At 47.5% G+C, this 18,448-nt stretch overlaps 1 protein-coding gene across 2 annotated transcripts in view; it reads right to left on the bottom strand.

The window, feature by feature from the left end:
- Nucleotides 1-16,404, bottom strand: part of TRANK1 (tetratricopeptide repeat and ankyrin repeat containing 1) — a 97,055-nt gene extending 80,651 nt beyond the window's left edge. For both annotated transcript variants that reach the window (XM_055558724.1, XM_055558725.1), the window contains exon 1: nt 16,017-16,404. In XM_055558724.1, the coding sequence (XP_055414699.1) occupies nt 16,017-16,039 (23 nt within the window). In that variant the 5' untranslated portion in view covers nt 16,040-16,404. The remainder of the gene's footprint in view (nt 1-16,016) is intronic.
- Nucleotides 16,405-18,448: the final 2,044 nt, after the last annotated feature.

Raw genomic sequence — 18,448 nt, 5'->3', positions numbered from 1 at the left:
CTTCAAAGTATGCTTTTTGTTAAATTCTTAATGGAACGTTTCACTGTGAGGAGAAAAGCAGAAATAGGACTCCTGGGAAGGTCATAAGTTCATGCTGCTGCTGCTAAGTCGCTTCAGTCGTGTCCGACTCTGTGCGACCCCATAGATGGCAGCCCACCAGGCTCCGCCGTCCCTGGGATTCTCCAGGCAAGAACATGGAGTGGGTTGCCATTTCCTTCTCCAATGCATGAAAGTGAAAAGTGAAAGTGAAGTCACTCAGTCGTGTCCGACTCTTCACGATGCCATGGACTGCAGCTTACCAGGCTCCTCCGTCCATGGGATTTTCCAGGCAAGAGTACTGGAGTGGGGTGCCATCGCCTTCTCCGAGTTATGTTCATATTGCTTTACAATTTGATGTTTATGGGCTAAAAATTAACACAGGACAGAAACCCTAAACAACAAGGTCCTACTGTATAACACAGGGAATTGTATTCAATACCCTGTGATAAACCATAATGGAAAAGAATATGGAAAAGAATATACATATACATATAACTTAGTCACTTTGCTGTATAGCAGAAATTAACACAATGTAAATCAACTATGCTTCAGTTAAAAACAACAATCTTGTATCTGTCCAACCTGAGAGACGAGACATAGACTTTCAAAGAAAAACCAGAGTAATAAGAAAAATTTTAATTACACAAATATGCAAGTCTATACATAATTCTCATGGAAATTTTTATTTGGGGATTCTCTGACAGTTCAGTGGTTAGAATTTGGTGTTTTTATTGCTAGGGCCAGGGTTCAATTCCTGGTTGGGTGGGGGGGATTTTTTTTTTTTAATCTCTTTATAAACAGCCACTGGCACTTGTAAAATTGCAAGACTGATGTGGAAAAAACAACCAAAACTTTACTCAAAAGATAGTCTTGAATTTTAAACTTTAATACACAACATGTTTCTTTTTTTAGTTTTATTTTATATTGACGCATAGGGCATGGCAACCCACTCCACTGTTCTTGCCTAGAGAATCCCCACGGACAAAGGAGCCTGGTGGGCTACAGTCCATGAGGTTGCAAGAAGTCGGACATGACTAAGCATAGGTAGTTAATTAACAATGTTATGTTACTTTCAGGTATATAGCAAAGTGATTCATTTATACTTATACATGTATCTATTCCTGTTCAAATTCTTTTCCCATTTAGGTTATTACAGAATATTGAGCAGAGTTCCCTGTGCTATATAGTAGGTCCTTGTTGATTATCTATTTTAAACACAGTAGTATGTGCATGTCAATCCCAAACTCCCAATCCACCTCTCTCCCCATAACATGTTTCTGTTTGGGAAAATTCACTATTACAAAATATCAAATCCTCTCTAAATTAATGTACTTTCCAAAAAAATTCCAATTAAAAAACATGATATTTAAAGAAATTAATGCAAGAATTCTCAAGTTCATCTTAGAATAAACAGGACAGACTAGCCAAAATATTCTTAATAAAAGAAGTATAAAGAGAAAATCTTTTCTAACATTTTTAAATGTATTTATAAAACTCAACTGTTAAGTTTTAAAAGTGTGATATTAACATGAAAACAAGCAGACCAGTGGAACAAAACAAAATATCCAGAAGTAAACATATAATATAAAAGAATTCCATGTATGAAAAAGGTAGCTCTTAAAATAGACAGGGAAAGAATGAATTGTTGGTAAAACTGGCACAATATCTGGAAAGGATGTTAATTTTTCTTTTTGGCCGCAATGCCTGGCATGCAGGATCTTAGTTCCCTGGCCAGGAATTGAACCTGCGCCCTCTGCAATGGCAGTGAGGAGTCTTAACCACTGGACTGCCAGGGAAGTCCTGGAAGTTAAATTTTTAATTCATACTATTTGGTAGGCCAAACAACAGACACACATACACACACTCCAAAGATGCCTATGCCCCAACCACCAGAACCTGTGAATGCATTACGTGACGTGGCTAAAGGGCCTTTGTAAATAGATGGAATCCAGGCTGTTTTCTTGTTGTCATTGTTTAGTCGCCCAGTCGTGTTTGACTCTTTTGGGACTCCATGGATTGGGATTTCCCAGGCAAGAATACTGTAGTGGGTTGTCTTTTTCTCCTCCAAGGGATCCTCCCCGTGCAGGGATCAAACCTGCGTCTCTTAACGTCTTCTGCACTGGCAGGCAGATGCCTTACTGCTAACAGCGCTGGTGCGTGTTCAGTCGCTAAGTCGTGTCTGACTCTGTGTGACCCCATGGACTGTAGCCCACCAGGCTCCTCTGTCCATGGGATTTTCCAGGCAAGAACACTGGAATGGGTTGTCACTTCCTTCTCCAGAGAAGCCCTTATCTAGGTGAGCCCAATCTAATTATATTAACCCTCTAAAGCAGAAAAACTTATCTGGCTAGAGTGAGCAAGATGCTGGAGAAGTGGAAGGCAAGAGACTTGCAGAAGCAGACGTGAAACCTGAAAAAGACTAACCCCATTGCTTCGTGCCTCGAAGATGGAGGGGAAGCAACGGGGAGGGATGTAGGCGGCCTTGGAAAGAGAGAGAGGCTCCTGGGTGACAGTCGGGTAACAGGAACCTCAGTCCCACAGCTGCAAGCATCTGGATCTTGCCAACAACACGAATGAGCTTAGAAAAGGATTCTGGGCAGACCCTCCTAGCCAGCCAACGTCTTGATTTCAGCCTCGTGAAACCTGCCACAGGAACCAGACTTCTCACCGACAGACTGTGAGATGATCCGTCTGCATGGTTTTAAGCCACTAAGTTTGTGGGCATTTGTTACGGCAGCTATAGAAAACAAATACACATCATACACCAAAATTCCTTCTAAGTCAATGGAAAAAAAAAATGCTAGTGTGACACATGTATACCTGTGGTGGATTCATTTTGATATTTGGCAAAACTAATACAGTTATGTAAAGTTTAAAAATAAAATAAAATAAAATAAAAATAAATAAAATAAAATAAAATTTAAAAAAAATAAAGAGAAAAAAAAAATAAATTAAAAAAAAAAATAAAAAAAAAAATGCTAGTGTCAAAAAGACACCAGGGCAGTGAAAAGCAATGGCTGGCACACACAGCAATGTGAAGAACCTCAAGAACATTATGCTAAGCAAGAGAAGCCCGACTCAGAAGACTGTAGACTGTGGGATTCTATTTGGCTGATGCTCTAGAACTGGCAAGTCTAAGAAAGCAGAAGAGCGGTTACCCAGGGAAGGAGGGAGGGTTACTGACTGGAAAGGGGGATAAGAGCACTTTCTGCGAGATGGAATGTTCTCTACGGTGATTGGGGTGGGGTCACACAGGTATGTACACTCATCAAAGCTCACTGAACAGGATCCTTAAAATCTGTGCCTTTGCTTAGATGCAAATCTCTCATTTTTTACAAAGCGTTGAGAAAAAAAAAAAAAAAGCCCTAAGAGAAAATACAGCTACAGGTTTCAGATTATCTTCAGCTGCTCTAGGAGGAAACTTGGTCAGATCTAATCAAGTGCCACGCACACACGGCCTTTGCCCCAGTAGTTCTACTTCTGGGAATCAATGTTGCAAACCGATTGCACACACAGGAAATGGTATGACATTATTCACTGTCTAATTGTTTATAATAATAAAAGACTGGGACAAGCTTGAATGGCCATCAACAGAGGACTGGTTTAATAAATTATAGTGCAGCTGCCCCACAATGAAGTATGCACTTTCTTTAAAAACAAAGGAAAAAAAAGGGTGAAGATAAAAAAAAAAGGGTGAAGATGCTTTGTATTTACTGATCTGGGATAATCTGCAAAATATTTTTGCACAAAGCAAATGCAGGATAGTGTATACATTACACTGCATTTTGTGCAAAATTTTAAAAGACAGAGGGGAGAGCTAAATAAGAATATATATATCTGCATTTGCTTATATATGAATAAAGAAATTCTGGAAGGATGCATGAGAAATAAAATTACCTTTATTGGGGTACGGGGTGGAGGAGGAAGACCTAATCCCACCTTTTCATTGTAACCTTTCTGTATTTTTGATTCTCAAATTACATAAATTTGGAGAGGCTTTAATGCAATAAAAAATTGTAAGTATCTTCACATTTGAAAAGGCCATTCTAATGATACCAAAAGCAGAAACCACACAGTGATAGCCATGAATTCATTAAACGTTTAAAACTTCTGTACATCAAAAACCTCAGAAAGTAGTTTAATAACACCCTAAGCAGCAAGATTATGGATGGAGAATCGCTCTCACACACAGCTGATGACAAGACTTAAGTGGTACAGCTTCTCTCTACAGAAATACACAAGCTTTTTACACAGCTGCTTGGAATTTATTCTACAGACATGTTTCATTCAAGGACATGAGGATATTAATTGCCTCATTGTCTGTCAAAGCAAAAAGGATACAAATCCAAGAGCCCAACAAGTGGAGACATTTATATAAAGAATGTACCACTCAGAATAGAACACTATCGTTGTTAAGAATAAATAGGGCAGATCCAAAGGAAGAGATGTCAAAATATGCAATGAAGGTGAATAAAGCCAGTTGGAGTACAATTTGTAGAACAACTTGGAGAGTCTGAGGACAGGTTAGTGTACGTGTATATATTTGATTTGATCTATTGGGAGAAGACAGTATAGAGACACTTCAGAGAGGAATAAGTGGAGATCTCTGGGGAGATCTGGAAAAAATGGGGAAGATGCTCCTGAACCATGGGAGAATAGCTTTCTGTTAAGTCACCCAGCTTGTGGTCGTACAATTTCTTACTGCAGACCTAGGAACATAATACAATACTTCTCTGAATATGTTCTCAGAAATACTAAAATAGAAAGGATTTCAGAAAGTGAGATGGTTGGGCTAAAACTTTCAGAGCAAGGGAAATGCTCTAAGCCAAATCTCCCCAGGCTCAGAGATATGGGGTCCTGACCACGGTCACACGGTGGGAAGTACCAGGGGTGAGACCCAGGCTGATTCCTGCCTCCACCCAGCATCCTGGTCTATAGCACCTGTGGGTGGGCAGGGAAGCCAGGACTAGAACCCACTGTTGCCCGAAATCCAGGAAGGTTCAGGTTAGTGGTACAGGCCATGGCGATCTCCATTATTTCTGTGTGATCCTTGTAACATTTACAGAACCTTTGCTTTGTTTACCCAGCAAAGAGAAAATATTTTGTTAAAAAACAAAGCCCTGAGGTTATACAGAGTGAAGTAAGTCAGACACAGAAGCACAAATATTGTATGGTGTTGCTTATGTGTGGAATTTTTAAAAATGGTACAAATGAATTTATTTACAAAACAGAAACAGAGTTACAGATGTAGAATAATCTTACGGGTCACCAGGGGGGAAAGGAGGGAGAGGGATAAATTGGGAGATAGGGATTAACATATACAGACTACTATACACAAAATGGGGCTTCCCCAGGGGCTTATCGATAAAGAATCCACCTGCAATGCAGGAGATGCAGGAGACCTGGGTTCGATCCCTGGGTTGGGAAGATCTCCTAGAGGAGGGCATGGCAACCCACTCCAGTATTCTTGCCTGGAGAATCCCATGGACAGAGGAGCCTGGTGGGCTACAGTCCACAGGGTCCACCAAGAGTTGGACACGACTGAAGTGACTGAGCACGCGCACACACATAAAACAGATGACTAATAATGACCTTCTGTATAGCACAGGGAACTCGACTCAACACACTGTAATGACCGATATGGGAAAAGACTGAAAAAAAGAGTGGATGCACGTATGTGTGTAGCTGATTCACTATGCTGTACACCGAAAGCTAACAATATTGTGCATCAACTATACGCCAGTAAGAATTAAAAAAAAAAAACACATAGCTCTGAGGGGAGGGAAGAAAAGACCATAGCCTTCAGATCTGTCTGTTTTCACAGGGGTTCTCTGAAATTACCAGTCAGTTCAGCAGCTGAGAAAAACCTGTGATTCAAGGCCCTGAATGAAGAGCGGAAGGGGTCAGTGCCGTCAAGTATGAAAATGGACCCAAATCTCTCTCTCCTGCAGTTGTTCCTTTGAATGGAAGGCCAAGGTGCGTGCAGCGGGGTCCAGGATCCCACGTGGGCTCTGGGTGCCAGACCTGCAGGCCCGCGAGTCCCCTTCCCTGGGGTTTTGGACTGGAACTTTGGGAAAAGTTACCCGCTCAAGTAGGCAGCTCCAGAGGGGCGCAGCCTTATCCCCCACCCCAACCCTGAAAAGAAAATCCTCTCGGTGAGAAATAACGGTACCTTCACCCAGAGAAAGGAGGGGCAGAAGGAGGGCCTTCTGGGGCCCTACAACCCCACATTTCTCTGCCTCTGAGGCCCACAAGCTCCTTGCCCCTTCCCTGGTTGCCAAAGACAGTAGCAGCCTTCCAGAACCTTCCACCTTTTGCCCAAGTCCTTGGCAATTTTTCTTTCATTGACTAGTGCCTATTTCCCCCCTCTCTACAACTTCACATTAGACACAGGTCCCTATCAGGGGTTCTGCTTCCCCCACCCACCCACCCAGCCCTCTGATCACAGTATTCCTTCCTGCAGGGCCTGATGAGGCTTCAGAATGCTTTCGGCATCATTCTTTCTAGGTGGCCACACATTCACACCCCAGATGAGTCCTGTGTGCCATTCCGTTTGCGTAACAAAGACTTGAGCCAGAATGAATCTGTGCATCCAAGCGTGAACACTCAAAGTGCCCTACAGCAGCCCAGTGCAAGTCACCCGTTCCCCACCTCACCCTCAGCTCTGTCTCCCCTAAGAGGCATGCAGGCCCCAGAACAGCCATCCCCAAGCTGGGTTCACACACACCCTCTGGACACATCCTCCCCATCTTTGTTATTAGCTCTCCTTGCCCCAGACTAAGGGGCTTCCCAGGAGGAGCAATGGTAAGGAACCCACTTGCCAATGCAGGAGACACAGGAGACTGAGGTTCCATCCCTGGGTCAGAAAGATCCCCTGGAGAAGGAAATGGCAACCCACTCCAGTATTCTTGCCTGGGAAATCGCATGGATGGAGGAGCCTAGCAGGCTACACCCCATGGGGTCGCAAAAGAGTTGGACACGACTGAGTGACTGAGCACACACACGCACACCTCAGAGTCACCCAGCTCCTGCTCAACTTCTTTATCACCATCAGTGAGACATCCCTGGATCCATCAGATCACAGGCTGCGCCCTGGTTACAAAAGCCCTCCAGGGTCTTGAGGCCCCACCCCCACCTCCTCTCAAGCACAATTTCCATAAAAGTTCCAAAGGACTTTCAGACCTGTGGTCCTCCTCCCCCACCGACACTCTGAACCCCAGCAAAGCTGTCACCTGCCGCGCTCAGCCCAGCTAAAGTCAGCGCTGCTGCTGTGAACATTTCTGCCCAGGCCCTGCGTGTGTAGCTTTTAAGACCGCTTAGGGCCCTGAGTTAGGACCTAACCAGTTTTCAACATATTAAATATATTTCCCCCACAGTCTCAGTATTTCAGGCCCTGTGCTAGGTCTCAAAAGCTCCATGCTAGCCACTGTTTTTTTTCTGCTCTCCCCTGTAGACTGAACTCTTAAGGTACAAACTAAATTTTACAACAGTAGTTCCTTTGGACACAAATGTTAAGAAAAGCCAACCACACAAAGTACAAATCAAAAACAACCAAGATCATACTGTTGGTTACTGGGGGGAAACCAAGGAGAAAGATGTTGACCCAAATTTATAAGCACCTGTTGAAAATCCAAAAGTCAGCGAACAGGGCCACATGTCACCTGTGATATGACAGTGCCAGGGACTGAAAAATGCTAACAGCAAAGAATAATCCTATAAATCAGTGACTCCTAGATTTTTTTTTTTTTGACAAACAGTAACATTTGCACACACAGGAAAGAAATCAAAGGGAGCCTAAATAAGGTTGCCAACTCCTTGATTTGCCAAATCAGAATTTTTTTGTGTGTACCATCTTAAAAAATAAATAAATGTGTGCCATCTGCTGTCTGCATCATTTCACAAGACGGAATTTTTTAACTCCAAAAAAAAAAAAAGACAAGAAAGAATGTAAACTCAGATTAAAGAAGTTCATTCTCTAAGGAAAGACAAGCTAAGAGCTTTTGGGCACATTTTAGTCTTGGATAGTGTGCAGGTGAAATGAAAGGCAAATGTTCCAAGTCTCTAAAACCACCAGGGCCCTGGAAATATTGCTGAAGGGCCGAGAAGGATACATCTCAACTCCTGGCTCAGAAGTGGAGTCTTAATCACTTGATCCCCAAAGAGGAAGGCCATAAGGAGACCCCCCTCCCCGTGGTGGCCAGAGGTGGGCACAATTTCTCCTGTGTGTGCCACAGACTGGCCTGTTTGCACTGTACTATCTGGATGAGGGCAGTCCTGGGTAGCTGCATGATAACAGGTAAAATTCACCAAGCACTTATTCCACGCCAGGCCCTGTGCTAAGCCCTTCTCAGACATTCTATCATCAAATTGTTCCTAACAGTGCCAGTGAGGGAGGTATAATCATGATTCCAGTTTTACAGGTCCGGAAACGGGTTTAATTCAAGAAAAGGGACTTCTCTAAACAACGCATAAACCTAAGTCTGATACCAAAATCTGTGTTCCCAACACCCTGAGAGGTTAAGTGAAGAAAGGGTCAGGGGACTGGGGAAAACAGAAAGGGTGGCCTTGAAAATGAAAATTGAATGCCCAAAACAGTGACCCTGAAAAGCTGGCATTCCGGACTCTGCCTGAAGACCAATGAGGGCGTTCCACAGGGGCGCGCACAGGCTGCTCAGAAGTCTTGACTCAGGATCTGTGCTAAATCCAGGCGGCCCAGCTACTGCCACAGTCCCGGTATTTGGGCTTCCCACTCTCCCTCAGAGCACCTGGGAGCTACGGATGGTTGTGAAGTGGGAGCACCCCAAGGAGGGCACAGCCCCACCCCCACCCCATGACAGCCCTAGAACAAAGGTCAGCCCAAGTGGGCTCCGCACCACATCCCTTCCAGGCCCCCCTGTAATATTTTGCTGCTGCTGCTCTTCATTTGCTAAGTTGTGTCCAATTTTTGCAACCCCCTGAACTGTAGCCCTCCACGCTATTCTCTGTGGAATTTCCGGACCCAAGGATCAAACCCATGTCTCCTGCGTGGTAGGTGGATTCTTTACCGCTGAGCCACCTGAGAAGACCCTATAACATTTTAGATGCAGATTAATGGCCTCTGTTCCTCCTCCCACCCCTAAAACTGCAGCAATTTGCTTCCCCATGTCTGAAAGGCAAGACAAACCAGTGGAGAGCCTGAAACACCATCCACTGGGGCCTGGGAAGGGTCCAGAGGTGCCCAGGAGCTCCCCTAAATAAGAGTCTCCCCTAGACAGGCTCCCTGAAAGGCACCTCCTCAAAGGGAGGTACCTTAGCAATGCTGGAGAGATCTGAGTCCCTCCGAAGTTCTAGCACCAGCTGACAGGTTCCTGAAACACGGGGCTTTGCCCTTGGTCTTGAAAAAAGTGTGAACTTTGGCCAGGCTGAAAAGACAGCCATCCATTTTTCCCAGCCTTCTAAATAAAATACAAAGCTGTTTAAACACACACACATCCTTCAACTTACCTTTCCAGCCTTCTCCCTGTTGTAACCACATGATCCCAAATTCATCTGGCCCCTTCCCTGTCACACAGCTTTGCAGTCACAAGGCTGGGGCCAGCCCCACAGGGAGGACAAGCGTGCCTCCTCCTCACAAAAGACCAAGTCCACAAACCTGGGATCCAGTCCCACTGGGGCTATGCCAGGCCTGGGGTCAGGCAGCCAATTCCCTAACCCTCGCCTTCAGTTTCTTTAACGCTAAACATGGCTGGAGTCACCTCTATGACTGGACTTCCTCTTTCCTCAGCCAGTCAGCAAGCATTGAGCACCTTCTGTGTGCCAGGCCCTCTGCTAGATGCCAGGACATGCGCAGAGACCCACATCTCTGCTGCCCTCATGAAGCTCACACTCGGGGACAGAGAGACCTGTAAAACGGGCATTGCTTACAGTATTTCTCCGAGGAATAAATAATACATGAAAGGCATTTAACACAGAGCCAGGCACAAAGTCAACTATGGGTAGCATGCACGAGGGCTAAGCTGCTTCAGTCGTGTCCAGCTCTTTGCGACCCTATGGACTGTAGCTCGCCAGGCTCCTCTGTCCTTGGGATTCCCCAGGCAAGAATACTGGAGTGGGTTACCATGCCCTCCTCCAAGGGATCTTCCCAACCCAGGGATCGAACTCGCATCTCCTGCGTCTCCAGCACAGCAGGTAGATTCTTTACCCACTGAGCCCGCTGGGAAGCCCATATTGGAAGCATACAAGGTAGCATATTATATTGGTTTAGCATACAAGACTTTTTGCTCACCATTTTTCTTTTTTCCTCTTTTATAAAACAATATTGTTTAAATATAATTGATGTATAACCTTTTGTAAGTTTAAGGTGTGCAGCGAGTTGATTTTTTTTTTACAGTTTTTTTACTCTTTTGGCCTAGCCTCGCTGCATGTGGGAATCTTACCTCCCCAACCAAGGATCAAACCCACATCCCCTGCATTGGAAGCCAGAGTCCCAACCACCAGACCACCAGGGAAGTCCCCAAGGTGTTGATTTTATATTTATCTGTTTCAATATACATGCCGCCATAGCATTAGCTAATACCTCTATGATGACAGACAAGTATAATTTCTTTTTTGTAATGGGAAAAATTAAGATCTAGTCTCTTGGCAACTTTGCGGTTTATAATACAATGTTGTTGGCTATTATCATTATGCTGTGAGTTAACTAGATCTCTAAAACCTATTTATCTGGGAGTTGTTAAAAGACATTTGCCCACCTCCTTCCTCATGGCCTCCTGCGCGTGCCCAGTCCAAGAGGACCATTCCAGGTGGGGTGAACCAGCGGCTACGCTCACCTAGTAGAACCTCTACACACGTCCTCGTGACATGTTTGTATATAAGGAAATGGTGCTCGTCATTATTCTTCATAATAAGCTGCCCCCTTTACCTGGAATGACCCTCTCTTCTCCGGCGCCCCTCAATCCGGCCTGCTGGAAGTGCCCTCCATCCGTCTGGGTGTAGCACAAAGCTTACCTCCCAGACTTCGTCCAGGGATGGAGGATTCAGGAGCTGGGAACCCTTCTGGAAGGCTTGTCTGCATGTCCACTCACCCTGTCTCCCTGGGCTGCCTGGCACTGACTCTGTTCTGCCCCCGTTAGCAGTGCCTAGGTCTCACGTGCTTAAATCCTCCATCGGCCAGTATATGAGGTATACTGGCCCTCTGGTATGTGAGGAGCACAACTGTCTTGGAAAGCAAGAAAGCAAAAAGTGGCAAGACCAGGTAAGACGCTGACGGGAGAACAAAGGGTATATATTAGAGACAAAATCTGAGTCCATATTATGGAGACCCTTAGTACCTGGACAGTGAGTTAAGACTCCAGACGCCAGTGAGCCTTCGAAGTTACCAATTTTTGAGGCTCGAGGTAGAGTGGACCCTGATGGACAATGGATGAGGTGATCCAAGGGTGACCACAGGCGAGAACCCGGGGGACCACAGCTGGACACGAAGCTCATCCCAGTTGACACTTGTGATCCAAGTACTTTTCACAGTAACTCAAACTACTCAGTAGAGTGTGGTAATTCTCTATATTTTCTGTTGTGCAGCTTCCCCCCAAATGGCCTGGTTTCCTCTGAACATGGTACCCTATGATGTGCCACTCTGGCATAGTGATTATGATTTTGTATCAAAGGTATTTGAGAAAGAGCTGGTGCAAAAAGGACACTCTGACCCTCCTTCCCCCTCTGAAAGCAAAAAATAAATTTCCCATGGGAAAGGCACCCTCTCTGTACCAGAAGGGTAGGAGGCATCCTTATCAGCAGAGATAGAGAATTTAGGGTGAGAGAACTGTGTAAACAAACCTTGTTATTTTTTCACCAGTTTATTACCCCAAGCCCAAGCCCCTTTGTCAATGCTCCTTGTTTCTTTGCCTAAAAGGCATAAAAGCTTCCTGAATCAGTTAGACTTCTTTGAGTCTCATATTTTTATGGCGCACCCATATGCAGGAAATTAAATTTGCTTTTCTCCTGTTAATCCCTTGTGTCAATTTTAATTATTAGAACCAGCCAAAGAACATAAAAGGAAAGAAGGGAACACTTTTCTACCCCTGCACCTTCAAAAGGTCATCACCGTTTTCTAAGGTCAGCAATCTTTCTTTTCATTGACAGGAGGACTCAGCACTTACAAGATAAAAGCATCTCAATCTAGATGTCATCAGAACTTCAAACAGAAATAGCTAAATCCAGACTCGGCTTGTCTCCGACAAACACACAGGAGGTCCCACCAGCTCACCAGGCTCAAAGAAGCTAAGAGAAATGTGCTATGGGGATGCAGGTGGGCACTGATGCTGATGTTCAACACCCAGGCAAAAGATGGAGTTGATTCAGGTAAACTGGGTCAGGGGGTTACAGGTAAGGCTCAGTCACACTTTCAGATGTTTCATAAAATCAAAGAAACAAAGCAATGCTTACTTAGGAAATCTGAGACAAAGAAAAATGTCTGATCAGGCAAAATGGACAACCTTAGTGACGGAAGGGAAGAATACTGATCTTGGTTTGGGCACTGTGACATTTTGGGGTTCGAAAGATGTCTGTTTACCTGCTTCAATATCTTTTTTTAAAGTTTCTTATTTTGTCTTTTTTAAATTTTGTATTGAGGTATTTCAGGTGAACAGCAAAGGGACTCAGCGATACACATCCATTCTCCCCCAAACTCCCCTCCCATCCAGGCTGCCACATAACATTGAGCAGAGTTCCTTGTGCTTTGCGGTAGGTCCTTGTTGGTTACCAATTTTAAATATAGCGGTGTGTAGTTCCCCAGTGGTCCAGTGGTTAGGACTCTACATGCTTTCACTGCTGAGGGTGTGGGTTCATTCCCTGGTCAGGGAACTAAGACCCTGCAAGTGGCACGGTGAAGCCAAAAATTAAAAAAAATAAAGTTTAAAACCAAATGTTCTCTCCACCCTTGCCACTGTCCCACCATAGATCTCAGTGGTAACATAAAGAGTCATCTTTGCTAAAGAGACTGTCCATTTTCCCCTAGTTCTTCCTTCTTATAAAGATGTGTTCAAACAAAGATTTCTGGGCCTTAAGAAACTCAGGCTACACTTCAAGGAAACTTGTTACAAAAGTCATGAGACACGGTCAGCTGTGTCAGTGACTGGAAACCCAGAGGCAGGGCGCCAATCGGTCAGCTCCACTTTTCTGTCTGGAAAGGCAATGAAATTGTTCTCGGAGGCCAAGGAAAGCACTACCACACCCATGACAATGACCAGAGGCCCACAACCCAACCCCACTTCAGTTTTTAAGAGCATCCTCAGGGTCACTTACCTTTCCCACTTAGAGGCCAGCATGCTCTATTTTGCCCGCTAACAGAATCTTCATCCCAAGTAGCAAAAATAAAATACTAAGAGTGTACACAGCATAGCAATGGGCCTTTGGTAGCAAGTGCAGGAAGAAAGAACGGATCAACAAAGACACGTTGAAGAATTCCATCAAGTCTCTTTTCGGTCCCTGAGAGAGTGGGTGTCTAATGCCAGATCTACTACTAATTAGCTGTAATGACTACCAGGTGATGAGCCTCAGCTTCTTCATCTATAAAATGTTCACTGCCCTGCTGCTGACCCCACTGTGCAGAGACTTAAAAGAGTCCCCTTTGGAATGTATGAATCCAGGGCTCCTGGCAGCCTTTCAGCATTCTCCTTCCTGCTTACTCAAAAAAAAAAAAAAAAAAAAGACAATGGCAAGAAGCCATTCCTCTGCTACCTCCCCAGCACTCACAGGAGGCCCCACCCATTCACTGGGCTCCTGGCAGGCAGGCAGCCTGGTGGGGCCAGACAGATGGAACCAGAGGAACCAGAAGCATCCTTCAGCCTGCCTTTGCAGCCACAACCTCTAGTACTCTCCTTACTCAAGTTTGAATCTCAGCTTCCTTCATGTCTCCTAAACCAATTCATCCCTTCCAGACTTAGTTCCCAGAGAAATATGGATACTCTCCTCCACCTCTCTGGGGGTGCCCCAAAGAAAGCTTACACTTGCCACCGCGGACTGATCAGTCAGTGATCAAACCAAGTTAACAGATTATGACTAGGTTAAAAAAAAAAACAGAATATGGAATAGAATAGAAAATACCACTGTCCTCACTCTGTAGAGTGTTAATGTGAGGCTCTTCTTGGGGACTTCCCAGATGGCACTAGTGGTAAAGAAAATAAGAGCCTCCGTTGGATCCCTGAGTGGGGAAAATCCCCTGGAGAAGGGCATGGCAACCTACTCCAGCCAGTATTCTTGCCTGGAAAATCCCATGGTCAGAGGACCCTGGCAGGCTACAGTCCCTAGGTTCACAGAGACTCCCACATGAGTGAATTGACTTAGCACTCACGGCGCTCTTCTTGCAGTTTTATACTGATATATGCATGTGCCTGGGTGCGGATCTCTATTGTGGATCTTGGTCAGGAAAAGACAGAAGCTCATAGGCTGGAAGCAGTGGGATCTGACCCTGGGGACAGATGCCCCCATACACCCATTCCCCCTCCATCTCCCGTGGAGGATACAAAGGCCGGCAGAGGGTACTCAGAGCTCATGCATCCATCCTGCAACTGTACAAAACAGAGATGGCTGCAAAACAATAGAAACTTCTGACTCTCCTCCAGGGTAGTACTTTCTATAAAGCACAAAACAGGATAATCCACAAAAGACCAAGCCATCCGGGTAACAGTCTTGCCTCAGAAAGGTGCCTGGCACTTGGGAAGCTCAGCGCCAGGCAGGGGCTGAACCTGGGTGCTGAAGGCCCTGGGTTCCCTGCTTTCCTCCCACGTAAAGGACTGATTAGGTCAACAACTGGACTGGGGACTAGAAACCTCAGGGCCCACCCCTTTCTCGCTCCTCTTAAAAAAATTTTTTTTGGGCAAATTGTACATCTCCCGATAAATTTTGCCTGCTGCTAAGTCGCTTCAGTCGTGTCCGACTCTGTGCGACCCCACAGACAGCAGCCCACTAGGCTCCTCTGTCCCTGGGATTCTCCCGGCAAGAATACTGGAGTGGGTTGCCATTTCCTTCTCCAATGCATGAAAGTGAAAAGTGAAAGTGAAGTCGCTCAGTCGTGCCCGACTCTTCGCGACCCCCTGGACTGCAGCCCACCAGGTCTCCGTCCATGGGATTTTCTAGGCAAGAGTACTAGAGTGGGGTGCCATTGCCTTCTCCAAAATTTTGCCTAGTATGAACCAAAGCTTGCAGCCTCCTAGAAACGCCCCTAGCCAGGAATCGGGCTGCAGAAAGGCAGTTTCAGCCAAGTGGCTAATGCTCCGGGCTCCCAGTAGGCGTGCGGCGAGGGGGCGGAGTGCATCTCCCAGACTCCAGGCTCCAGGCTCCAGGCTCCAGGCTCCAGGCTCCGAGCCCGCGTATGCAAACGCTCGGAAGCAGAAGCCTGGGTTTTTGGGACTCCGCCTTTGAACCCCAGGCCCTTAGTGCTATCCCCTCCTCACAATTCTTCTGGCCGAGGACAGTGGGCCTGAGGAAAGCCCAGCTCACGATCGGGCGGGCTGGGGAAGAGGCCTGCTCGGGGCAGGATTCGCAAACCTCCTCCAGCCAGGAAGCGGCCAGCACTCCCCTAAATTCCCGGCAAATCCCGCCCCGCGCCCGGGCGCCTGCCATTCCGAGGCGTGCCCCGCGGGCGCGTCCGCGGGTCTTAACATTCGCGGCCCTGGGGTCTACCGGAGGAGGCGGGAGGCGGGCCCCGGAGCCGCAGATTTGGTGCCGGGGTGGGGACGTGGCAGGCCGCGCGCCGCCGCAGTCCTGTCGCAACGCGCGCCCCTTCCCCAGGCGCCAGGAATCCCGGAGCCGCCCCCCACCCCCAACCCGCGCCGGACCCCGCGCAACAGGCCCGCGTCTGCACCTAGATGAGCGCAGGGACCGCCTGCCCCGGTGCGGCCTCGGGGGACGCCGGCCCCAGCGCGCGGCCGCCTCCCTCCCGCCGGAAAGAGGCACGGCTGAAGGCCGGAGGCGCCCCCCGCGCGTCCTGCACCTCTACGCACCTAGTTACCCGTGCGTCCCACATGGCCCGCGCCGCCGCTGCCGCCTCGGGAGCCGCTTCCCCGGGGACGGACTCAGCGGGCGGGGTCGCCTGCTCGCGGTAGCTCGGCCCCCTCCGCTGCGACGAGCGGGGCGGGGGCGCAGAGACCCCGGCGCCCGGCTGTATGCAGCCGCAGACCTATTCCAAGTTTCCACGTAGTTGCGAGGGCCCGAAAATTGTCACGTGCACGTCGCCGCTGGGTGGGAGGGGGTGTTTGTCATCGTGTATTTTAAAGAGGCGCTTCGATGTCTCCCATCTCGCGGGCGAGCGCTCCAATGGGGTGGCTCTCGGCCACCTTTGGAAAAACGAGTGCTTCGAGCCGTGCACCTCGAGGGACCGGGCGCGCGCACACCCCCCTCCGACAGGTTTTGGTCACGGTGACTTCTCACCCTAGCTAGGCCGCCGCGATTGTCGGGGAGACAGGAAATGGTCAGCCAATGACCTTGAGCCCCGCCTCCAGACCTCTCGTCCCCTCCAACAAAGAAACTAGGGGGGCAAGCCCGGGGTAGATGCGCCCCGTGCCCATCACCTCCCACTTCCTATCTGCCCGGTTGAGTCTTATCTTGGACATGGAGTACTTACTGGGTGCTCGGCCTTCCATTCTAGGGGTGCTGGTGGAAAGAAGCCGGCAAGGCCCGGGACATCTTGACGCTCACCGGCACGCTTATGGCGCCGGTGGAGGAGTGACCATCTCACTGCAGGAGGGAATAGAAAGGAACCTCCTGGAAGCGCAGTGGTCCCCGAAGGAGTTGGGGGGCGGTTAGGACGACCTCAGACTGCATTTCCCTGGCGCAACAATCTGCATAGCCTCCTACCCACCACCTCTGCTTGGTCCTCAACTTCTCCGGGACTGGGATCCCTTTCCTCCACGCTGGGGATTTGGCCCAATCAGAGAGCGGAGCCTGTAGCCCTCCCTTGGGCCGGCTGGGGCCTACACTGCCTCCTGGTGGTTCTCACACCCGTCTAGGGGAGCACTACAACCGAGGGATCTCGCGGGGTTTGAACCAGAGGAACAGTAGAGTTTTCAATGAGGCAAGGAAGATTTGGTGACCCATGGACACACCTATGGATGTGAGAGTTGGACTGTAAAGAAAGCAGAGCCCGGAAGAATTGATGCTTTTGAACTGTGGTGTTGGAGAAGACTCTTGAAAGTCTCTTAGACTGCATGGAAATCCAACCTGTCAATCCTGAAGGAAATCAGTCCTGAATATTCATTGGAAGGACTGATGCTGAAGCTGAAACTCCAATGCTTTGGCTACCTGATGCGAAGAACTGACTCACTGGAAAAGGCCCTGATGCTGGGAAAGATTGAAGGCGGGAGGAGAAGGGGAGGACAAAGGATGAGATGGCTGGATGGCATCACCTACGTGATGGACATGAGTTTGAGTGGGCTCCGGGATTTGGTGATGGACAGGGAAGCCTGGCGTGCTGAAGTCACGGGGTCACAAAGAGCCGGACACAACTGAGCGACTGAACTGGCCACACCTAACGCACACAGCCTATGGTACTTCTTCTGAGTCAAGAAGTAGCCTATCAGTCTAGCCCAGTGTTCTCTGTGCTTCTGTAATCTCACCTCCTCCCATTTCTTCTGTGCATTAATCTCTCCAGATACTGCACTGTATCACATACAGTTCAAAAACTGTCGATGGCACCTCTATTGCCCTTTAGCAGCTGGGCACTTGAGATCTTCACAATTTTACCCTACCCTTCCAGGCTTAGCCTCCTCATACACACTCTACCCCAGTGGTTCCATGACTTGACTGCACACTGGAATCATCTGAGGGTCTTTCAAAAATACTGATATCAGGGAATTCCCTGGCAGTCCAGTGGGTAGGACTCTGAACTTTCACTACAGAGCACCTGGGTTGGAGAGCTATGATCTTTCAGGCCTGTAGTGGGAGGGGTGAACAGAGGGCAAAATAAAAGAAATTATTGATGTCTAGCCCCTTCTCCTACTTAATCTGTTTTAATTGGTATGGGGTATGATATGAGCCCAGGATTTTTAAAAGCTCCCCTGGTGACTATGGCGGTGGTGGTTTAGTCGCCAAGTCCTGTCCAACTCTTTTGTGACCACGTGGACTGTAGCCTGCCAGACTCCTCTATCCATGGGATTTCCCAGGCAAGAATACTGGAATGGGTTGCCATTTTCTTCTCCATCCAGAGGATCTTCCCGACCCAGGGATTGAACTTGAGTCTCCTGCATTGCAAGTAGATTCTTTACTCCTGAGCCACCAGGGAAGCCCTCCGGTGAGTATAACATGGGGCAAATTTGGGAAACAATGTTAGTCTCCAAATCATTGAAGCTGTTTGCCATTTCCCAGACATCATTGGTCCTTTCACTTTTAAGAAACTTGACATATCCTTTATTCGTTTCCCCAACATCTCCCAGTTCTG

Source organism: Bubalus kerabau, chromosome 20, assembly GCF_029407905.1.
Source record: "Bubalus kerabau isolate K-KA32 ecotype Philippines breed swamp buffalo chromosome 20, PCC_UOA_SB_1v2, whole genome shotgun sequence".
Taxonomy (NCBI): Eukaryota; Metazoa; Chordata; class Mammalia; order Artiodactyla; family Bovidae; genus Bubalus; species Bubalus kerabau.
The sequence above is the reverse complement of the archived record's forward strand: the minus strand, read 5'-3'. Positions and strand labels throughout refer to the sequence as shown.